Source organism: Perna viridis, chromosome 6 (assembly GCF_037379345.1).
Source record: "Perna viridis isolate PV_CMFRI_1.1 ecotype Kerala chromosome 6, ASM3737934v1, whole genome shotgun sequence".
Lineage (NCBI taxonomy): Eukaryota > Metazoa > Mollusca > Bivalvia > Mytilida > Mytilidae > Perna > Perna viridis.
The window spans coordinates 47117999-47143884 of NC_142450.1; the positions used below are offsets into that span (position 1 = coordinate 47117999).

At 33.8% G+C, this 25886-nt stretch overlaps 1 protein-coding gene across 7 annotated transcripts in view; it reads left to right on the forward strand.

Moving 5' to 3' along the window:
* Positions 1 to 25886, forward strand: part of LOC148615302 (receptor-type tyrosine-protein phosphatase H-like) — a 134902-nt gene that overhangs the window by 54041 nt on the left and 54975 nt on the right. For 6 of the 7 annotated variants that reach the window (XM_088590151.1, XM_088590147.1, XM_088590150.1 and 3 more), the window contains 5 exons: positions 985 to 1239; positions 3041 to 3295; positions 6746 to 7009; positions 16219 to 16482; positions 21315 to 21578. In XM_088590151.1, the coding sequence (XP_088446277.1) occupies positions 985 to 1239; positions 3041 to 3295; positions 6746 to 7009; positions 16219 to 16482; positions 21315 to 21578 (1302 nt within the window). The remainder of the gene's footprint in view (positions 1 to 984; positions 1240 to 3040; positions 3296 to 6745; positions 7010 to 16218; positions 16483 to 21314; positions 21579 to 25886) is intronic. The other variant, XM_088590152.1, reaches the window with a different exon arrangement.

Genomic DNA, 25886 nt, shown 5'->3' on the forward strand with positions numbered 1-25886 from the left:
ATTGTGCTCCTTTACTTGCTGACCTATTCCTTCACTCTTATGAGACTGACTTTATAGCTGATCTGATCAGAAAGAAAGAATATCCTTTGGCTAGATCCTTCAATCTCAGTTTCCGCTATATAGATGACGTATTATCTTTAAACAATCCTAATTTCGGGAATTTGATACATCGCATCTACCCAAAAGAACTTGAGATAAAGGATACTACAGACACTGTGAAGTCAGCCCTGCGTATGGAGTGTTCATATCACAACTCATACGTTATGCCAGAGCTTGCCGAAACTACGCAGACTTTTTGTATCGCGCTAGAACTCTAACAAATAAGCTTCTGTTTTAAAAAAAAGCGATTAAATGAGTGTCATATGAACACAAATACATTTTTAGTAATAGTATACGTTTTCCTGTTGAAATCATTTCTTTTCATACTCATACCTACATTTTCACCATTTTGTGTTCAAATTCTGATCTTGAACTTCATGACAATAAGTTTATTTTAAAATTGAGAACGAACATTTACTTGATATTCTTTTGATTTTAAGGTAAAAATATTATGAAGTCTTCTTGTTTGATATAACATGATAGTAGAGTCCAGTCTGAATATTAAAATTTCAGTTAAAATATAGAGTTTTCATGCCAGTAGTGAATCACTCCTGGGCTGGAGTCATTGTAGTTTAATGGAATGAAATCGTAACCCTGTTGATAAAGTACCGAACATAAGGTTACGCTATAGAGTATCAGCAACAAGGTAACGCTATCGTATCTAGATTATCATTTGTTTTTTTTGTCATTTCCACTGCTTTAAACCTGAACCATTTCAAATGCTTAAACTGTTAGGCTATGAGAACTATTGTAAAGATTGCCTATGCCATAAAAGCGTCCAATCTATGATATTTAGATGTGATACTCTCCTGCATGTAGCTGTAGCAATATTTATATAATCACAAAAGTTAAACTGTTGTAAAATTTCTTCATTGCAAATTTCAGAACCGAATCCTCCGTCTTCAGTTAGTGTCATCTCAGAAACGAACTCCAGTATAACGATTCAGATTAAGCCAGGAGACGAAACTACTGTTTTTTACAGCGTTTTAAAGAACAATCAAACCGTCATTGAGAGGGTGAACAATACAACCATAACTTTAAAAGATCTCGATCCCGGTACTGTCTACAATAACTTTTTTGTTGTTGCCCTATCAAACGGACTGAGAAGTGACCAAAAATTAGTACCAGAACACGCCACGAGTAAGTTATCTTTGTTAATACTTAGTAGTGAATTAGCTTTAGGAAAAGCAATGTAAAAATACATTGCAAGCATATTAAACTGCTTTTTATCCAAAAAAAAAAAAAAAACACTTGACTATTGTTTTCATCTGCAGGACATAATCTACTTTTGTCTTTTCAGAATGTTGTTGCAAACAGATGATAGATTGAATATCAGTTTTTTCTTCTTCCATTTTTGGCGATTACCATTTGATACGATGAGGTTACCCGATGTTCGAAACTCTTCCTAAACTCTTCTTCGAAGCTACTTTATAGCTGATTTGATCCGAAAGACAGAATATCGTTGAGCTAGATCCTTTAATCTCAATTTCCACTATATAGATGACGTATTATCTTTAAACAATCCTAATATCGGGGATCGGATACATCGCATCTACCCCAAATAACTTGAGATAAAGGGTACTACAGACACTGTGAAGTCAGCCTCATTTCTTGACCTACACGTAGAAATCGATAATAAAGGAAAACTATTAACCAAAACTTTACGACAAACGTGATGACATTCAATCAAAATTGTCAATTTTCCTTTCATATGTGGCAACATCCCTTCAGCACCTGCGCATGGAGTGTTCATATCACAACTCATACGTTATGCCAGAGCTTGCCGAAACTACGCAGACTTTTTTATCGCGCTAGAACTCTAACAATTAGGCTTTTGGCACATGCGTTATGTTGCTCAAAGATTGAATTCATCACTACAGATGTTTTATGGTCGTCATCTTGAACTCGTATATCGTTATGGTGTATCCGTTTGCACCATGAAAATTGATATATTCAACGGGTCATAGTTTTCCTTTCCCCGTTTGTCTACCCCGGACTTGACTTTTAATGAGTAACTCGGCGGGTGTTTCTAGAAAAACAGAGGACGCTTACCCTACCGGTGCACCTGGTCCATGCTCCCAGTTTTTAGTGGAATCCGAGGTGCTCATTTGCTTTTGTTACTTTGTACGTATGATTTAGTTACTTCATGTTCTTTGTTGTGTATGACTGTTTTCCATGTCTAGTCTTTGTCCCTGGATTACATTCTTTTGATTACCGCTATAATCTTGATTCCCTTGATTACTCTTCCAACAGGGTTATGATTCCAACTCATTACTTATAATGACGGAACTATGTTTTATAAAAGCGATTAAATGAGTGTCATATGAACACAAATACATTTTTAGTAATAGTATACGTTTTCCTGTTGAAATCATTTCGTTTCATACTCATACTTACATTTTCACCATTTTGTGTTCAAATTCTGATCTTGAACTTCATGACAATAAGTTTATTTTAAAATTGAGAACGGACATTTACTTGATATGCTTTTGATTTTAAGGTAAAAATATTATGAAGTCTTCGTGTTTGATATAACATGATAGTAGAGTCCAGTCTGAATATTAAAATTTCAGTTAAAATATAGAGTTTTCATGCCAGTAGTGAATCACTCCTGGGCTGGAGTCATTGTAGTTTAATGGAATGAAATCGTAACCCTGTTGATAAAGTACCGAACATAAGGTTACGCTATAGAGTATCAGCAACAAGGTAACACTATCACATCTAGATTTTTATTTTTTTTCTCATTTCCACTGCTTTAAACCTGAACCATTTTAAATGCTTAAACTGTTAGGCTATGAGATCTATTGTAAAGATTGCTCATGCCATAAAAGCGTCCAATCTATGATATTTAGATGTGATACTCTCCTGCATGTAGCTGTAGCAATATTTATATAATCACAATAGTTAAACTGTTGTAAAATTTCTTCATTGCAAATTTCAGAACCGAATCCTCCGTCTTCAGTTAGTGTCATCTCAGAAACGACCTCCAGTATAACGATTCAGATTAAGCCAGGAGACGAAACTACTGTTTTTTACAGCGTTTTAAAGAACAATCAAACCGTCATTGAGAGGGTGAACAAAACAACCATAACTTTAGGAGGTCTTGATCCTGGTACTCTGTACAATAATTTTTTTGTTGTTGCCCTATCAAACGGACTGAAAAGTGACAAAAAATCAGTACCAGAACACGCCACGAGTAAGTTGTCTATGTTAATACTTAGTAGTGAATTAACTTTAGGAAAAGCAATGTAAAAATACATTGGAAGCATATTAAACTGCTTTTTATCCAAAAAAGAAGCACTTGACTATTGTTTTTATCTGCAGGACACAAATTGATTTTGCCTTTAAGAGTGTTGTTTCAAACGATTGATTCTCTTTGGACAGCAGCCTCCCCCAGGTGGACAGTTTTAAAGTATTCAGGATGTAGAATGGAAAAATACCATTTTGAAATTGAATATCACGTTTATTTGTCCTTCGTCTTTGCAGATTATCATTAGATACGATAACGTTACTTGATTTTGTTTGATTTGGTTGTCCGCATAGTTTAGGCAACATGAGTTTTTATATGAAACATATATACGTAGGTGCTTAATGGATGTTGCCACAGATGGAAGGTAAATTGACAATACGGAAAGACATGTCATTGCGTTTGTCGTATAGTTTGGTCGATAGTTTTCCTTTACCATCGACTAGTAATTTTGTTACATTTTTCTCAATTTTACCCTATGCACTACACTTCCACATTATCTCTTAAAACAAAAAAATCGCAAATCTTGGTCCTATGATTAATCAGAATGTAAAAAATTTTGTTCCAATTCTTTTTGATTAGTAACACAAAACATGCATTTATTGGACTTCTGTTGATATGCTTACAGTACTCGAATTAGTGTTATACAACGTTTTCGATTCCTTTGGGGAAACCGTTTATTGTCAAAATATTGGAATTACCAATGGGATCAATTGTGAACTTTTATTGCGGATCTCTTTCTGTATTGCAAAGAATCACATTTATGGCTAGAATATATAAAGTTCCTTCCAAACAACATTGGTAGAAAAAAAAAATATCACTTTTGCATATTTGGACGATATTTTGGCTCTCGACAACAAACGACTTCAACATTTATACTTAAAATATATTTCCTGCAGAACGGTCTTTGAAAAATGCAAATATTGGTCAAAACAAGAATGTCTGTTTCTTGATCTAAGAATTCAAATCAATAATGCTAATCTAAACACTAAAATTTACGATAAAAGGGAAAATTTCTCATTCAATGTTGTTAACTATCCATATCTAGATGGCGATATTCCCTTGTCACTCTCATATTACAATTGATTCCAATTAATCGTATTCTGATAATATTTCGGGATTTCACGAAATAAATCTTCATATAGACGGAAAATTACCACATCACATCAAGGTTTTCTATATCACAAGCTAATAAAAAACATGCACATTTTTTAAATATATACAAGAAACTCTTTTTCAAATACAGATGTAGTCGTAAACGATTAATGACGACGGGTTCTCCCATCCAAAATTTTATGGCAATTTTCTTCACAAAGCACAGAAACCATTGAATAGGTTCATCTGGAAGGGCTATTATAGCTATGGTAATGTTGTCAAATCGTAAAAAAAAATAGCATTCTTTGGTAAAACATGTAAGATTGATTTGCTCAAAGGGTCTTTACATAGAAACTTAAACACTATATTTAAAAGCAGTATTTTTAATGACATGGATTGTGTCCTTATTGATGCCTTATGGTATACCGTGGTTCTCAATCCTGCATTGGAAGATTTAGGATTGATATTAAATACGACGAGAACGAAACTTTTGTTTTAAGCTGGTCTTGAGTTGGCATGTCAGTTAACTCCAAGTAATCCATTGTGCATTTGTGTAACGTATAACCAGTTTCTTTATTTTTGTCTTAACAATGAACTCAGACCTTTATGATTTTAGGTGTATATAATAGTGTGATATGTTTTCCACAATGGTCAGATTTAAGCAGGGGGATGGTGGTAATGATGCTAATGTTTTTTAAACCCCACCGAATTTCTGGTCTCTTGGTGTTTTGTTTCGTTTTCACTTTCAGTTTACTTTTATGTACCTGGATTTTAAAGGGGCAACAATTAATTTGTACATATGTATGGACCAGCTCCCCCCTGTCCTGTGGTTTGAGGGTTTCCTCCTCGGACTTTTTCATCCTGGTGGGGTTGTAGTTTTTTTTACATATTCACCATATCAATTTTTGTTATAACACTTAAAATACTGTGTGAGAACACTGTCAATTATTGAGCATTAGAAATTTTCACTTATGGAGAAGTAGCAATATGAAATGTAGGTCTGGTGTAACAATAATTTCAGATAGATTTTTAATAGATGGAAGTAAAAAGGAGCTATATCTATTCCCTCGTGAGTTTGGGTCATTGTTGTTACTTTGTAAACACTTATGTGTTTTAATAGCTTAACGCAAAAAATTATTATCTTATCTTGTTATCTAAACAGCTTGGACCAACAAGAACATTTCTAAATCACAATGCTGACTCCCCATACTTTTAACTGTTTGCCTTAAAAACTGGAAACATTTGCTTGATAATGTTCGATTTTGTACATTTATGATATTTATAATGAAAATATCGTGTATGGATACATGACATTATACCAGCCTGTTTGGTGAGAATACTTTAAAAAAATGATGTAATAAACACTGTTGAATATGCTTATTAAAACCCTGGTATACGCAATTATTTATTATCAAAAAATGAATTGTACAATAGTGCACTGACAAATATGAAAACAAACAAAATTATGGGCCCGTATTTCAACTACTTGTGATAAAATGTTGTTATGTTGAAACGTCGCTTTTTCATTCTGTTTTTTTTTTTTTATTTATTTATCGTAAATCCTTGTAGGAGGCGGGGAAGCAGATTTCTCGTTCATTTTGATTGATAACAGAATACAAAAACATATGAAATATTCCTATTTTTTTATTTTGAAAAAAATGTAAATTACCTTCTGCATTGTACTAAAAGGCATTTGCCTAGCCATTTAAATTTTATCAGTACCTGTTACGAGACGTAAAACAAATCGCAATACCAAAGGAAAACGGAAAATTGGAAACCATCGCAATGAATCTGAATTGGTACAGGCATTTCCGATCGATTAAAATGGTAGTTTGAGGGTTTGTTATTGAGTAAAAACTTACAGATGTTTGATATATTGTTTTTTTTATAACATGACTTTCAATGAATTAACAAATATGTTGTCTTACATTTACCTTACTTTTTAAGGCGTCAAAATATTTTGAAGCCAATTGTAAGCATAAAGTATGCAGATTCATTCGTATTCCACATGCGCACATCATTTTCAAGCAATAGGGTTTTGTCTCTGACATATCCATTCTCGTTAATCTTTACTTTAAAGGATTTCCGTAGACAGACTTAAAACAAAAAAATGTCTACGGGCCACCCTTATACACATTTTAATTCTAAGACAGAGGTGAAACATCCCCAGATATTTCGATAAGCATATATTGCATTTATACTGCATCTACATCGTGTTGGTACTAAAAATATAATTTTTGTATACTTTGAAGTCGGTTATTACCATTGAATAACACATAGAGAGGATTTTTCATTTCATTATAGGTCCATCAAATTCGAATTTGGTTATTGTTACCCAAACAACAACGAGTATTACATTTAAGATTATACCTGGAAATGGATCATACGACAGTTTTGTGATATACATTGATAACCGTAGTATAATTGTCCCAGCAAATGAGAGTGTGTCATATGAACACGTTATTGTTGATGCCTTGAACCCAGGGAAGCTTTACAAAAATATCACAGTAACAGGAATATTTGATAACGAAACAAGTGGTAATTCTTCACCGATTCAGCATGCTACAAGTAAGTTATATGTTTATATATTGCTTGTATATGTTTTGATATATTAAGTGTAAGTCTCTGTAAGAATCAGGCAGTGCGTGAAACATGGTATGAAGAAAACCCACCATTTTGATAGTGTAATTTGACTATCTGCACCAACAAAATCAAGGAAAAAAGACAATATCTTCCATATCATGTTGGTGCATTGAGTTACAATTTCATTAAAATGCAATGAAAATGAACATTTCAATGGCAGATAACGCTGTCAAATACCTCATTTATCTAACATTCTATTGAAAAATTTCTGAGCAAAGCCAGTGATGCAGAGACTTTCAGATCGGTTAGGTTTTGACATGCATATTTCTTTTTTCCCATTTTGCCTGATTATAACAAACACTTATACTTAATTTATTAATGAAAAATGAGAACCCAGTTTTAAACTGATTTCCCAATATCTGTAAAAGAAAACTAACAATAAAACAAACGCTGTGGTGAAAGGAAACTCTACAAGGCATGAAAAAAAAATCGTTTTTTATTCATTTATGTAAAATACGGAGTTGCATCATCCAAGAAGGAATTAAGTTTAGTCAGATCCTTGACTTCACTTTCCGTACCGAGCCTAGAATAGACCCTCTGCAAATTGGTAATGTTACTACAATATTAAAGTCTTATCTTATCTTCAAACTCGTTGTTCATTATTGTGTATCCATCTTTACCATAAGAACCCATATTTTCACCGTGTCGTAGTTTTCTTTTTTTGGCTATCTCGGATGTGAAATTTTATTAACAACCCTTGACGATGTGCGTATTGATTACCGTTCCCTTTGAATTTCAGTTCTTTGATTTCCTTGATTGAAGATAATTCAATTTTCGCAATTGTTGAAAATAAAAATATCAAGTTCAACTCCGTCATTGATCCATGTCATGTCTACGTTTTAAAAAAAATACATTAAGTCAAGTTTTTATTGAGGATCAAATATGTTCTTTTTTGGCAAATTTTCGTATACAAATGTTTGCATAAAATTGAGTTACCATAGGCCTGAGATATTTGAGTTGTAAAGTTGCGATTTCAAATACCCTTTACCATCTTTGTATAAATGGCGGTCTAGGTAGGAAGCATAAGGCGCATTTGTTGCCTCTTTATTTCAATTTATTTTTGAGTAGATCAGTTGTATTCAATCCTTGAAACTATGTTTATTCGGAGTAGATACGTTATCTATATAACGTTGTGTATATGAAAATCCGCTGAAACGTTAATTGCTCTAAAATGATCCGCCGAAATGACGTGTTAACGCCGACGCACAATCCGCGTTTGATAAATCACATTTGTCCTTTTTTTACAGTTTATGTTATTTTCATTCATTTTAGGTTTGATTTTTATTTAGACACTAGTTTGTAGTGTTTTTTGTCTATGTATTAGTTTTAATATTTTTGATATTTTAAGCATAGGCACCTAGTGTAAAGGGCTTTAGAGTATCTTTAGACCAAACGCTTTATAAGTGCATTTTGTTATAAATATTGTTATGAAATATTTTCTTCCTATTTACCGGACAGCACATGCAGGCGTCTTACAAGAAGCCACAACTGATCATCCTACCGGACCACCTGGCTTCGCACCCGGGTTTTTGGTAGAGATCGTGCTGTTAGTCGCAGTTTGTATTTTCTTTCTTTCTGTTTGTTTGTACAATCATTTTATACCTTCTTGATCGCGTGTTTGGCCAATGTCTAACACTTTCATATACATCGTTTTGTCTAGCACTTTGATGTACTCGATCTACCCGCCGAAATAAAAACAAAATGACCATGAACTCTGACCCATGAACATTACCAAAATGAATCCTCAGACTACAGCTGCGAAGAAAATGTATATAATGAATGTGTACTAATCATACTAGTATATACAATACAATAAATAATATCAATACAAGTACAATTACAATGTTACAGAAATATCTATTACTTAAAATATACAAACCATAAATGTTGAATCTACCACACATTCCCCCGTCGTCTACTAGTGTGGCTTAAAAGTTAAAAGTTGTGATATCGCATGAGCTATATCACTTCTAATCCGGCAAACATCGGTGACTATCCTATAGAAGTTTCTTTAGAACTTTCTGTAACTAGTCTGAACTGCATGTGATGTACCCGGAAGCATTTGCAACAGTTCATGGTTTTCTCTAGAATCTCCATCTTTAGCCATGTTGATGTAATAATACTTTTTTTGGTACATCGAAGATGCTTATTTAAATAAACTCAGATTTTTTGGGAGCAGAACACTGTAAAATTCAATCAATGTATGAAAAAGTAAGGCAAACACAATAGAAGCACAAAATACCTACATGGTCTATGAAAAGAAAAAAAAGATAATTATGCAAATATATATATAAAGTTTAACAAAAAGTACACAATGTCTTACCTTCAGAATACCAAAAGCCGCCTTGGATATAAGTATAAATGAAGCGTTTCCGTTCATACACTCAATTCAAAAGAAGTTGAAAAACATGTAATACACAAACAATACAACTAAATAGTATCACTTTATAGTTGAGTAAATATATCTAGGCAGCTAAGATGAACGTCATGAAATAGTTTACCAAACGACCTGAGAAATGCGCCATCACTTTTATGTTTTAAGCGGAATGTAAAAACTCATCTTTTTAGACTTGCATATGACTGTTAACTGTTTTAGGTTTTATTGACTATTTATTGACTATTTGATTCTTACGTCTTAATCTGATATTCAATAGATACTCTATATTTTTTAAGTCTCTATATATTTTTTAAATAAATGGTATTGATTCTTTCATATAGATATACTTTTTTGCGTACATTTTCTTGATTTTTTAATAAACATTCCATGCATTTTTAGACAGCAATTTTATGTAATGCTTAATATTATTTTGTTTTCCTTGTTTTTTTAATTCCATATGAAATATCTTAGTACAAATAGTATATTTTCTAAAATATAAATTTTGTTATATATAATTGATTAATTGAAACATTTAGCTTTCTACTCAATTCAATTTAATGAAAATTATATATTAATTTACATATTTTGTATTTATATATCTTGTACTTGTAATTTACTATTATTATTGTTTATACAAAAGCCTATGGTAATATTATATACAGTGTGAATGTGTTTTTTGTGCGTGTGTGTGTGTGTGCGCGCGTGCATGATGTGTAATAGCAGTTAGTGGGTAAACGCGTCCATGTGTGCGTGAGTGTGTAATGAAAAGCGCTTAGTGTAATATTTAATTGTGTTAGATAAGCGCTATATAACAACTAGAATCAACCCTCCAACACCGTCTGTTCAACAAAATAAATCTTCTTAAATCCTGTCATGTTTACACAACCTAAATCTTATAACTCAAGTAAGCAATACACCAGCAAATCTGCATCATAGAACCTAAATTGTGTAGGTGTTAGTGATAGGCACCTGATGGGCAAGTCAGGAAGTTGTTACGGTAGGTAGTTGTCAATACATGCATGGAATACAACCCGTTAGAATATACACTGTTTACTTTTAGTAATATCACATTAATATCTCATTAGTCTACTATAGTGTATTATCAATTTTATATGTGATATGTTAAATGAAATATACTCTATTTAGAAATGTTTAAAATGGATCCTATAAGATTAAATATAAAGTGTAATTCACATTAACACATACACACAGTACACACAAATATCAACACATTGAATCACAAATAACACACAAAGACATCAATACATAGGCTCAAAAGTATAAGTATATTTTCGATTTTGTAAATTTTTGCTTACTCTATTTTTTTGAATACTCTAACATTGTGCATTGGTTCATAACATTATACCAGCTGTTTGTTAAGAATACTTACTAAGTAAGTATTATGTTGTGAATATGCGCAATTAAAATATTGTAAAGTGTAATCAAGGGACCCAAGATTAGAACGAATATCAAAAGAATATATTCTATGAATAAGGACTGGTCAGGGAAAACCGACACACACAACAGATAATACGAAATAACTTAAATACCATGTACATAGAAACAGAAGTAAATAACCAAACCGGACTCCACTAGAAACAACATGCACACGCTATAAGAATTGTATCTTAGACTATATAGTAGTGTTTTGAATTTTGGGGTTATATCAAAAAAATATATGCGCCCGTATTTCAACTAAAATTACATATGAAAAGGAATATGTATGTAATTCTGTTTTGTACGATACGTTATATCTAAACATGTTTCCTATAAAGCATTGGTTACTACTTACTTGTTTTGTTTCAGAATTGACACTATTTGGCTACATTTTCCAATGACTAAAATGCTACTAAAAATAATTAACAAATGTTTTAAAGAAAATACTTATACTGATACGAGTGAAGTATATAGAAAGCTGACAAAAAGTGAAATATTTTTTGAACTTGGAAATTTGTAATGAGCCTCCGGTTCTCTGTTCTGTAATTATAATATAAACTTATTAAAGGCTAAAAACCACTAATTCCACTTTCCATAGGCTTCTATGCTAATTTCACAATATTCAATGGCTTCTCTGGACTTTACCTTAACTTTAACCTGCAGAGGACTATATATCAGCATGATTCTACATATGTCAGCTCACAATCCTCAGAATGGCATGTGGGGTTAGCAGACTTGCAGTGCAGTACTGGTCACCGGAAGTGAAGGGTCTATAAATAGCATGGGAAATCCCAGTGTTTTCACAAGATAGGGGTATATTTAAAAATCATTATGGAGATTAGGCTTCACATCACAAGAAGCAAAATGAACCTATAAAATGTACAGAAATGTTTTTCCTTTCAGAAACTGTTTAAATTTTTTAAATAAGATGAGAACTTTTTTCACAGCACTATGAGGAACAGGGGTAATTTCTGCGTAGGACTATTTTTGCGTACGTTCCAAATGCTCATTGGTTGAATTGGTGGTCTGTAACCTAAAGGGTCACTTTTTGTCTTAGAAAAAATAAATAACTATACAGGTATCTTCCTACACACATACTGAATGCATTTGCAAAGTTTCAGTGAAATGTGACAAGCACTTTTTTAAATATTTGATTTTTAAATATAGGGTAACCAAGTTGTGCGAGCAAAAAAGTGACAATATTCTACCATACTTAAATGTATTAAATATTTGCAAAGAACTTTTTCTGACTTTTCAAATAAAAAATATCAATCACAACTTGTTTTTTAACAATATTAATGAAGAAATAGTTTTAAAAGTAATCATTTTCTGAGAAATTGGTCTATTTTTAAAAAAATATTTCTGACATGCCTCCCCCTTTTTCTTGATCACATGTCAAAAATCCTAAATCTTTAAATTTTCACAAAAGGTGATATATTTGGCTTTAAATTTGTAAATACAGTGTTTTCACATTAAAACATGACCAGTAAAGGGCACCTAAAGCAAAAAAAGTACTCAATAATGGATTTTCCATGTTGCCATAGGGGAATGCTGATATGGCCTTAACCGCAGTAATGAAAGTGAGGTTTTCCTCATTTCTAACCTAATTTTTGCTCAAATCTACACAAAACTTGATTTCAAGTGCTTATTACCACCATATTTAGGTAAATATAGCCCTCAAAGTTTAATATTTGATATTTTTACTAAATTTTCTACACTTTTTACAAGATAGGACATAAAAATCAGCCAAAAAGACCAATTTTCAATAATTTGGACCTATAACTTAAAAAAATGCATATTTTGAAGGATTTTTGTAGTGTATTCCTCTCATGGCAAAGTTAACAAGATCTTCAAGTAGTTTAAAGCTATTTCAAAAAACTTTTCATTTTGCCATGGCTTCTCCTTAAGGCTAAAAACCACTAATTCCACTTTCCATAGGCTTCTATGCTAATTTCACAATATTCAATGGCTTCTCTGGACTTTACCTTAACTTTAACCTGCAGAGGACTATATATCAGCATGATTCTACATATGTCAGCTCACAATCCTCAGAATGGCATGTGGGGTTAGCAGACTTGCAGTGCAGTACTGGTCACCGGAAGTGAAGGGTCTATAAATAGCATGGGAAATCCCAGTGTTTTCACAAGATAGGGGTATATTTAAAAATCATTATGGAGATTAGGCTTCACATCACAAGAAGCAAAATGAACCTATAAAATGTACAGAAATGTTTTTCCTTTCAGAAACTGTTTAAATTTTTTAAATAAGATGAGAACTTTTTTCACAGCACTATGAGGAACAGGGGTAATTTCTGCGTAGGACTATTTTTGCGTACGTTCCAAATGCTCATTGGTTGAATTGGTGGTCTGTAACCTAAAATAGATTCTGAAGACAATAAAGCGTATCTTACTAACTTGATATTAATACACATATGAGCTACAAAACTGTTTGTATTAATAAAATAAATTTAGATATTGCTAATGTATGGCCATTGTAATGGATGTGAAAACCAAAGGCTGCCGAATTACTTTCAGAAAAGAAGAAAAAGGGTATTTTTCATTTTAAAATTTTCTTTCGGTATTCCTAATTGTTTGAAATGCGATTTGTTTTTATTTTTGACCCATCAAAACCAACGTTAAAAGCAATTAATCAAACTACGTCAACAATTACCTTTTTAATCATCCCCGGAAAAGGAATAAACGACTACTTCACTATAAGTATTGATGACAAAGAATTTAATTTTACCAACGAACCATATGCCACTGTTTCTGGACTGCTAGCTGGAGGGCAGTATAATAGGATAACTGCTATTGCAATCTCAAACGATGAAAATGATCTCTAAATGATCATAGACGGCCACGGGACCTGATAACATGTTTGTACGACTCATCTCTATTTTGTAAATATATATTAATAGCTGTAACGAGCTATATTTCTTCGAAGTTTTATTGGAAATCATTCAGTGGTACTATGAAAAATCTATTTTTGTCTTGGCGTCCAGGTCAAAAGTACACACTAACTGGTAGCGTGATTGAACTGTCTTTGTCACGATATTTAGGTCAAATTGTAAGTGCAGACTTTGCGTGCGTCGTTTCATTGATAGAGCTATCATTCTGCAACTTTTGTTACCATTAGTAGATGGATTTTTCTGTTATTATTATTTGCAAATTGTTCCTTCAAATATTTTCATCAATGGCGGATGGAGTTTTCTTCATTTGCATATTGCAGCTTCGGTTATTTGGACGAATGGTTTTATGCAGTCACAAGTGGTCAAACACAACTTAAAATTGTACATTTAGTTTTTATCAGATCAATGAGATACATGACGACCTATATTTTCATGTTCATGTGCGCAAAAAATATTTTTATGTGTAGAAAGACACTACATACATTTCGAGGAATTCGTTAACGTACACCACAATTTAAAGACTATTTAAATTTTTTTATAAATTATAAGCTCCCAGGTGATAGTCTATGGTTATTTAGACATCAAGTAAATTATGTTGGAGGGTTACTACATTAGCTGAATATCTCCAACAGATCTACTGACTGTCTAAGTAAACATAGACCTCATGGGAGCTTATTATATTTTTGTACGATTTTGTTTATCTATATTAAGAAGATATTAATTAGTCTCTGTATCAGACTATATTACATCGAAGTTTTTTTGAAATGATTCGGTAAATCTATTTTTGTCTTGGCGTCCAGGACAAATGTACACTCTGGCCAGTGACGTGATTGAACTATCTTTGTCACGACAGTTTGAAAGTGGCGGATAGATTTTCTATCTATCATTCTCATTTGCACATTGCTGCTTCGGTTATTCGGAACCAAGGTTATAGCGGAAATCGAAAGAATGCAATCCAAGGACAAAGAACAGACATGTAAAACAGACATACACAACAAAGAACATAAAGTAACTAAAATCATACATACAATGTAACAAAAGTAAATGAACAATTTTGACTTCACTAAAAACTGGGAGCATGGACCAGGTGCACCGGTAGGGTCAGCGTCCTCTGTTTTTTCTAGAAACACCCACCGAGTTGCTCAGAAAAAAGCAAGTCCTGGGTAGAAAAACGAGGAAAGGAAAACTATGAATCGTTGAATAAATCAGTTTTCATGGTGCAGATGGATACACCATAACGATCGACGAGTTCATGATGACGACCATAAAAATTCTGTAGTGATGACTTCAATCTTGTAGCAACATAACCCTGTTACAGAAGCCTAATTGTTAGAGTTCTAGCGCGATACAAAAAGTCTGCGTAGTTTCGGCAAGCTCTGGCATAACGTATGAGTTGTGATATGAACACTCCATACGCAGGTGCTGAAGGGATGTTGCCACAGAAGGAAGGAAAGTTGGCTATTCTGAATGAACAACGAATGGCTTTATGCAATAGCGAGGGGTCAACAGAACGCATAATTTAAGTTATAAGTTCCCAGGTGACCGTCTATGATTATTTAAACAGTAGGTAGATTCAGTTCAAGCGTTAGGCATTAGCCGAACCCCTCCATCATCAGATCTACTGAGTGTCTAAATAATTATAGACGGTTACGGGAGCGTCTGGGTCAAATGTGCACCCTGGCCGGTGGCGTGATTAAACTGTATATATTACGACTTTCAGGTCAAATCATTTAAAAGTGCACACTTAGTGTGTGTCGTTTCATTGATAGAGCTATATTAGGCTCAACGTCATTCTGTAACTATTTTTCTTCATTTGCATATTGTGCTTATTTGTACGAATAGTTTTTTTTTCAATCTTGAGTGGTCTGCACAATACATAATCGTACACTGTTCTATACTAGTTCCCCTTTTGTGGTTTGTTTCTCACAATCAAAACATTTTCATTTTCTATATTGATAACTGTGACACAATGTTTTTCTTGTTTAAACCACATATTTTTATTGTATATTTATATTTGTACTTTTCTAATGTCGGGCCGTGGGAATACTGTGTTGGATGACAATTTTTATACAGAAACTAACAATAGAAACATTTCAATTTGAAATTGGTAATTATATTCGATGTTATAATTGTTTGGTTTCACCATATCTGTTCCTTTTAAAATAATATTAAATGGGAATTAAGTATTTTAAAAGATTTATTCTTTCGTAAATATTCTTGATTGTTTGGAAAAAAATATGATGATTATTATCACAACAAGATGATTCTTCAAATTTCAGGTAAAAAAAAAACAACAAAATATATAGTTTTTTTTTACCGAAAATTCCTTTACGTGAAATATTTGATTTGTTTCCGTAGAAAACTGTGTTACATATATGCATTCTCTATAATTAAATCATACTGTATTTGTAGATCCCTCAATGCCTTCAATCCAACCTGTTACACAAAACACCACAAGTATAACATTTAACGTCACGAAAGGCACTGGTGCGGTTGATTTGTACATAGTGGAAGTAGGAGGAAAGAATTACTCTTACAATGCACAGAACAACAACTCAACTTTATTGGTGGTCGGATATGATCTCAATCCAGGACATCTTTATACTGACATCAAAGCTATTTCTGTTTACCATAATTTACTAAGCCATCCTACGATGCCACTAAAGCATGCCACAAGTAAGTTTTTGTTGCAATAACTATATGCTTTGTTTCATTTTATTGAAGGCTGAAGTTTGTTCAAACAGAGAAAACATATCAAGATAATAATATTAACGACATGTATATATACGAAAAATATACAATAAAAGAATATGAAACATGTTCGTTGAAAGAATTTGTCTTATTGAACAGGAACGTGTCAATTTTCTTGTTAAATATTTTAAACTATTTTTTTAAATTAATATATAACAAAGGGTTAACTCCCTTAAAAAAAAGTTATAATCTAGATAATAACTTATTCGAGAACTTCTTAGTACCCTTAAGTGCTGGGAAGACTTGTATTTTCACTTTGTTCCTTATGTTAAATGTCCGTATGATACAATTAAGGAACAGCTGTGATGTTTCATAAAATGCATGGCAAAATTGCTGATGAAAGTGGATGTGGTAAAACTTGAAACCAGTGTCTTATTGCTTCTACGATTACATCTTAAGAGTTTTTTTTTTATGTTTTGCCTTTATGTGGTCCTCTTATATTCATGTACATATATTGTCTATTCCACGATCTAAAATATCATATTGCTGAAATCCATAATAGGTAAAGAATAACTTTAAGAAATACTTTTAAATAGGTTCTATGAGTTTTTGTCTTTTCTAAAATTAAATTCTTGATTTGTAGTTCCCCATTAAATTACCTTTAAAAAAGAAACTTTTCTTGTTTGCATCTTGTGGTGATTTAGTAGAATTGTGTCAACCAATAACATGATCTTATCGACGGTGTGTCTACCCCGGACTTGACGTTTTATGAGCAATTCGGTGGGTGTTTCTAGAAAAGCAGAGGACGCTTACCCTACCGGTGCACCTGGTCCATGCTCCCAGTTTTTTAGTGGAGTCCGAGTTGCTCATTTACTTTTGTTACTTTGTATGTATGTTTTTAGTTACTTTATGTTCTTTGTTGTGTATGTCTGTTTTCCATGCCTGGTCTTTGTCCCTGGATTACATTCTTTTGATTACCGCTATAACCTTGGTTCCCTTGATTACTCTTTCACACCACTGGGTCGATACCTCTGCTGGTGGATTTTGTCCCCGAGGGTATCATCAACCCAGTAATACAATTTTTAAAATTAATGGTTTTAACAACAGGAATGAAGAAATACTGGCTCGGACGTCGGCCAGTATAAAAAGGTCCGAACCTGACAGCAGATCGGACACTCTGTTGTCTTGTAAGTATGTGGTGTCCCCAGATGGGAATCTTAGCACACTCACATCTGGTATGGAAAGTGCCCCGACCAATTCAACTAAAAGTACCCAATCACACGTTCAGTCTGCAGACCATCTATTCCAGTACAAAACTTCTGACTATTTTAAAATAATCAAACCATGTTCCATCACTTTAAATGATATATTTGACTACAACGATGACGAAACACATTGTACCATATCAAAATGTGGTATTAAAAATTGCAAAACATGCAACATTCTTATAACCGATCCTTACTTCTCCAGTTCCCTTACAAACAAAACCTTCCACACAAGAAGTCACGATGACTTAAGTTGCAAATCAACAAACTTAATATATGGATTAGAATGCAACTTATGTGGTTTAATATATGTCGGAGAAACGCAAGAACGATTAAATAAAAGAATGTGCGGTCATCGTTCGGGAATTAACACTACCAAATTCCCGACAATTTATCAACACTTTAATCAACAAGATCATTCAATCCTCTCCATGAAATTTCGTATTTTAGAAAAAAATTACCATCCTACGAACAGTCCCGTTCTAAGTAAAAACTATCGTAGGGAAAGAGAGGAGTACTGGATACGCAGACTAGGTACTGCAATACCTTACGGATGCAATGACAACATCAAAAGTATAGGAAACCTTTCAAGCCAATATAACAATAATATAAATGTGATGAATTTATTTGACAAAAATCCAAGACGGGAAAGGAGTCATGGCCATCGCCACTATACGTCACCTAAGTTACATGATGTCTCCATAGATGGTCTCCTTCCTTTCATACAAAAACCTCTTGGACTTCATCACATTACAAACAAACTTTATTCTATACCTCTCACTCTACTACACTCCCTTTACAAAACAAGTCTTGACACTCCTGTTTCTGACCCCACCTCATCATTATACAGACTTGTTGCCATCATTTTGGATATTGGTTTCCACAGACTCTTTAAACCAGTTTGTGTGAAAAGTCAAGATGAAGAAAAACGATCATTTCTTCCACTACCGTTTGTCAACAAAGGTATAGATGCAATTAATTTGGCTAACATCCTCCATCACAAAAACGTTACCAACAAAATTCCCCCATATTTCAAAGACAAAACGATACCAATTATTTCATATTCCTATACTTCACCCATAGTATCCAAAATTTTCAATTATAAAAGGCTATTGCAGAACCTCGAGATTGAGGACTTCAAGGCTAAACCACCTGACTGTTCTTGCAAAACCTCTCCATTCAAATGTGGTCCTTCTGGTCACGTCGTTACGGGAGATTTAACCATTATCGAAAACGAATTTCTGCGTAATATCCTTTCTAAAGGACCCAAGTACCGTGAACCACGCTCCATAAATTGGAATTATAACTTTAAAGTTCTTATGGATGCCGTCGAGGACTATGCAAGAAAATGGATAAAACGAGAACAAGAAGACATTGATTCTCTGTCAGAGTAATTAAAGGCCGTGAGGTCTTTAATTTTGAAACGAATGAAAGTTTTAAGTAGGTCAATGAGTGCCAAGGCTACATCAGTTTTCAAAGACCCCGATGTAGTAAAAACATTGTCTACTATACATGACAAATATGTTGTCATACCAGCAGACAAAGCCCAAAATAACATCGTTTTTGTCTGTAAAACGTTTTATATCCAATGTTTATTATCAGAGGTAGACGTAGAAAGTAATAGCAGTGATAAGACCTACACTGCTACCACTCTCTCCAAAGAAGAGATTGTGGAAAACCATAAATCTGTGCTATCCTCTCTCTACCAAGGACGATGATTGTGATTTACCATCTATGTGCTGGATTCTTTAACTTCACAAAATCCATACAAACAACGTTTCATAGCTGGATCTGCAAAATGTACCACCAAACCTCTTTCAAACCTTTTAACTTCTATACTCACAACTGTCAAAGAGGGTCTACAGTCCTACCACAATACTTGTTACACCCGTAGTAGTATTAATTCAATGTGGATCCTGAAAAATTCGAAAGATCTTTTGGAGACAATCAGTTCAAGACTATTATCTGAATATAATAGCATTAAAACCTATGATTTTTCAACACTGTATACTTCTATTCCCCATACTCAGTTAAAATCCCGACATAAAAACATTATACATCGTTGTTTTTTTTTTAAAAGATGGTACACCTAGATACAAATATATAGTTCTTGGTAGAGATTCCTCCTACTTTGTAAGAAATAATTCCAAATCATCTTCCAAATATACAGAGGAAGATGTTTACAAAATGCTGGAATTTTTAATTGACAACATATTTGTCCAGTGTGGTGGACGTGTTTTTCAACAAACGGTCGACATTCCAATGGGAACAAATTGTGCTCCTTTACTTGCTGACCTATTCCTTCACTCTTATGAGGCTGACTTTATAGCTGATCTGATCAGGAAGAAAGAATATCGGTTGGCTAGATCCTTCAATTTCAGTTTCCGCTATATAGATGACGTATTATCTTTAAACAATTCTAATTTCTTGGATTTGATACATCGCATCTACCCAAAAGAACTTGAGATAAAGGATATTACAGACACTGTGAAGTCAGCCTCATATCTTGACCTACACTTAGAAATCGATGGTAAAGGAAAACTATTGACCAAACTTTACGACAAACGTGATGACTTTTCATTCAGAATTGTCAACTTTCCTTTCATCTGTGGCAACATCCCTTCGGCTCCTGCGTATGGAGTATTCATATCACAACTCATACGTTATGCCAGAGCTTGCCGAAACTACGCAGACTTTTTGTATCGTGCTAGAACTCTAACAAATAGGCTTCTTGAACAGGGTTATGTTGCTACAAGATTGAAGTCATCATTACAGAAGTTTTATGGTCGTTATCATGAACTCGTGGGTCGTTATGGTGTATCCATCTGCACCATGAAAACTGATTTCTTCAACAGATGATAGTTTTCCTTTCCTCGTTTGTCTACCCCGGACTTGACTTTTTATGAGCAACTCGGCGGGTGTTTCTAGAAAAGCAGAGGACGCTTACCCTAAATTGTTCATTTACTTTATTTGTACGAATAGTTTTTTTCCAATCTTGAGTGGTCTGCACAATACATAATCGTACAAAGTTCTATAGTAGTTCCCCTTTTGTGGTTTGTTTCTCACAATCAAAACATTTTCATTTTCTATATTGATAACTGTGACACAATGTTTTTCCTGTTTAAACCACATATTTTTATTGTATATTTATATTTGTACTTTTCTAATGTCGGGCCGTGGGAATACTGTGTTGGATGACAATTTTTATACAGAAACTAACAATAGAAACATTTCAATTTGAAATTGGTAATTACAGTCGAAGTTATAATTGTTTGGTTTCACCATATCTGTTCCTTTTAAAATAATATTAAATGGGAATTAAGTATTTTAAAAGATTTATTCTTTCGTAAATATTCTTGACTGTTTGGAAAAAAAAATATGATGATTATTATCACAACAAGATGATTCTTCAAATTTCAGGTAAAAAAAAACAACAAAATATATAGTTTTTTTTAACCGAAAATTCCTTTACGTGAAATATTTGATTTGTTTCCGTAGAAAATTGTGTTACATATATGCATTCTCTATAATGAAGTCATACTGTATTTGTAGATCCCTCAATGCCTTCAATCCAACCTGTTACACAAAACACCACAAGTATAACATTTAACGTCACGAAAGGCACTGGTGCGGTTGATTCGTACATAGTGGAAGTAGGAGGAAAGAATTACTCTTACAATGCACAGAACAACGACTCAACTTTATTGGTGGTCGGAAATGATCTCAATCCAGGACATCTTTATACTGATATCAAAGCTATTTCTGTTTACCATAATTTACTAAGCCATCCTACGATGCCACTAAAGCATGCCACAAGTAAGTTTTTGTTGCAATAACTATATGCTTTGTTTCATTTTATTGAAGGCTGAAGTTTGTTCAAACAGAGAAAACATATCAAGATAATAATATTAACGACATGTATATATACGAAAAATATACAATAAAAGAATATGAAACATGTTCGTTGAAAGAATTTGTCTTATTGAACAGGAACGTGTCAATTTTCTTGTTAAATATTTTAAACTATTTTTTTAAATTAATATATAACAAAGGGTTAACTCCCTTAAAAAAAAGTTATAATCTAGATAATAACTTATTCGAGAACTTCTTAGTACCCTTAAGTGCTGGGAAGACTTGTATTTTCACTTTGTTCCTTATGTTAAATGTCCGTATGATACAATTAAGGAACAGCTGTGATGTTTCATAAAATGCATGGCAAAATTGCTGATGAAAGTGGATGTGGTAAAACTTGAAACCAGTGTCTTATTGCTTCTACGATTACATCTTAAGAGTTTTTTTTATGTTTTGCCTTTATGTGGTCCTCTTATATTCATGTACATATATTGTCTATTCCACGATCTAAAATATCATATTGCTGAAATCCATAATAGGTAAAGAATAACTTTAAGAAATACTTTTAAATAGGTTCTATGAGTTTTTGTCTTTTCTAAAATTAAATTCTTGATTTGTAGTTCCCCATTAAATTACCTTTAAAAAAGAAACTTTTCTTGTTTGCATCTTGTGGTGATTTAGTAGAATTGTGTCAACCAATAACATGATCTTATCGACGGTGTGTCTACCCCGGACTTGACGTTTTATGAGCAATTCGGTGGGTGTTTCTAGAAAAGCAGAGGACGCTTACCCTACCGGTGCACCTGGTCCATGCTCCCAGTGTTTTAGTGGAGTCCGAGTTGCTCATTTACTTTTGTTACTTTGTATGTATGTTTTTAGTTACTTTATGTTCTTTGTTGTGTATGTCTGTTTTCCATGCCTGGTCTTTGTCCCTGGATTACATTCTTTTGATTACCGCTATAACCTTGGTTCCCTTGATTACTCTTTCACACCACTGGGTCGATACCTCTGCTGGTGGATTTTGTCCCCGAGGGTATCATCAACCCAGTAATACAATTTTTAAAATTAATGGTTTTAACAACAGGAATGAAGAAATACTGGCTCGGACGTCGGCCAGTATAAAAAGGTCCGAACCTGACAGCAGATCGGACACTCTGTTGTCTTGTAAGTATGTGGTGTCCCCAGATGGGAATCTTAGCACACTCACATCTGGTATGGAAAGTGCCCCGACCAATTCAACTAAAAGTACCCAATCACACGTTCAGTCTGCAGACCATCTATTCCAGTACAAAACTTCTGACTATTTTAAAATAATCAAACCATGTTCCATCACTTTAAATGATATATTTGACTACAACGATGACGAAACACATTGTACCATATCAAAATGTGGTATTAAAAATTGCAAAACATGCAACATTCTTATAACCGATCCTTACTTCTCCAGTTCCCTTACAAACAAAACCTTCCACACAAGAAGTCACGATGACTTAAGTTGCAAATCAACAAACTTAATATATGGATTAGAATGCAACTTATGTGGTTTAATATATGTCGGAGAAACGCAAGAACGATTAAATAAAAGAATGTGCGGTCATCGTTCGGGAATTAACACTACCAAATTCCCGACAATTTATCAACACTTTAATCAACAAGATCATTCAATCCTCTCCATGAAATTTCGTATTTTAGAAAAAAATTACCATCCTACGAACAGTCCCGTTCTAAGTAAAAACTATCGTAGGGAAAGAGAGGAGTACTGGATACGCAGACTAGGTACTGCAATACCTTACGGATGCAATGACAACATCAAAAGTATAGGAAACCTTTCAAGCCAATATAACAATAATATAAATGTGATGAATTTATTTGACAAAAATCCAAGACGGGAAAGGAGTCATGGCCATCGCCACTATACGTCACCTAAGTTACATGATGTCTCCATAGATGGTCTCCTTCCTTTCATACAAAAACCTCTTGGACTTCATCACATTAGAAACAAACTTTATTCTATACCTCTCACTCTACTACACTCCCTTTACAAAACAAGTCTTGACACTCCTGTTTCTGACCCCACCTCATCATTATACAGACTTGTTGCCATCATTTTGGATATTGGTTTCCACAGACTCTTTAAACCAGTTTGTGTGAAAAGTCAAGATGAAGAAAAACGATCATTTCTTCCACTACCGTTTGTCAACAAAGGTATAGATGCAATTAATTTGGCTAACATCCTCCATCACAAAAACGTTACCAACAAAATTCCCCCATATTTCAAAGACAAAACGATACCAATTATTTCATATTCCTATACTTCACCCATAGTATCCAAAATTTTCAATTATAAAAGGCTATTGCAGAACCTCGAGATTGAGGACTTCAAGGCTAAACCACCTGACTGTTCTTGCAAAACCTCTCCATTCAAATGTGGTCCTTCTGGTCACGTCGTTACGGGAGATTTAACCATTATCGAAAACGAATTTCTGCGTAATATCCTTTCTAAAGGACCCAAGTACCGTGAACCACGCTCCATAAATTGGAATTATAACTTTAAAGTTCTTATGGATGCCGTCGAGGACTATGCAAGAAAATGGATAAAACGAGAACAAGAAGACATTGATTCTCTGTCAGAGTAATTAAAGGCCGTGAGGTCTTTAATTTTGAAACGAATGAAAGTTTTAAGTAGGTCAATGAGTGCCAAGGCTACATCAGTTTTCAAAGACCCCGATGTAGTAAAAACATTGTCTACTATACATGACAAATATGTTGTCATACCAGCAGACAAAGCCCAAAATAACATCGTTTTTGTCTGTAAAACGTTTTATATCCAATGTTTATTATCAGAGGTAGACGTAGAAAGTAATAGCAGTGATAAGACCTACACTGCTACCACTCTCTCCAAAGAAGAGATTGTGGAAAACCATAAATCTGTGCTATCCTCTCTTGGTCTCTCTACCAAGGACGATGATTGTGATTTACCATCTATGTGCTGGATTCTTTAACTTCACAAAATCCATACAAACAACGTTTCATAGCTGGATCTGCAAAATGTACCACCAAACCTCTTTCAAACCTTTTAACTTCTATACTCACAACTGTCAAAGAGGGTCTACAGTCCTACCACAATACTTGTTACACCCGTAGTAGTATTAATTCAATGTGGATCCTGAAAAATTCGAAAGATCTTTTGGAGACAATCAGTTCAAGACTATTATCTGAATATAATAGCATTAAAACCTATGATTTTTCAACACTGTATACTTCTATTCCCCATACTCAGTTAAAATCCCGACATAAAAACATTATACATCGTTGTTTTTTTTTTAAAAGATGGTACACCTAGATACAAATATATAGTTCTTGGTAGAGATTCCTCCTACTTTGTAAGAAATAATTCCAAATCATCTTCCAAATATACAGAGGAAGATGTTTACAAAATGCTGGAATTTTTAATTGACAACATATTTGTCCAGTGTGGTGGACGTGTTTTTCAACAAACGGTCGACATTCCAATGGGAACAAATTGTGCTCCTTTACTTGCTGACCTATTCCTTCACTCTTATGAGGCTGACTTTATAGCTGATCTGATCAGGAAGAAAGAATATCGGTTGGCTAGATCCTTCAATTTCAGTTTCCGCTATATAGATGACGTATTATCTTTAAACAATTCTAATTTCTTGGATTTGATACATCGCATCTACCCAAAAGAACTTGAGATAAAGGATATTACAGACACTGTGAAGTCAGCCTCATATCTTGACCTACACTTAGAAATCAATGGTAAAGGAAAACTATTGACCAAACTTTACGACAAACGTGATGACTTTTCATTCAGAATTGTCAACTTTCCTTTCATCTGTGGCAACATCCCTTCGGCTCCTGCGTATGGAGTATTCATATCACAACTCATACGTTATGCCAGAGCTTGCCGAAACTACGCAGACTTTTTGTATCGTGCTAGAACTCTAACAAATAGGCTTCTTGAACAGGGTTATGTTGCTACAAGATTGAAGTCATCATTACAGAAGTTTTATGGTCGTTATCATGAACTCGTGGGTCGTTATGGTGTATCCATCTGCACCATGAAAACTGATTTCTTCAACAGATGATAGTTTTCCTTTCCTCGTTTGTCTACCCCGGACTTGACTTTTTATGAGCAACTCGGCGGGTGTTTCTAGAAAAGCAGAGGACGCTTACCCTACCGGTGGACCTGGTCCATGCTCCCAGTTTTTAGTGGAGTCGAAATTGTTCATTTACTTTATTTGTACGAAT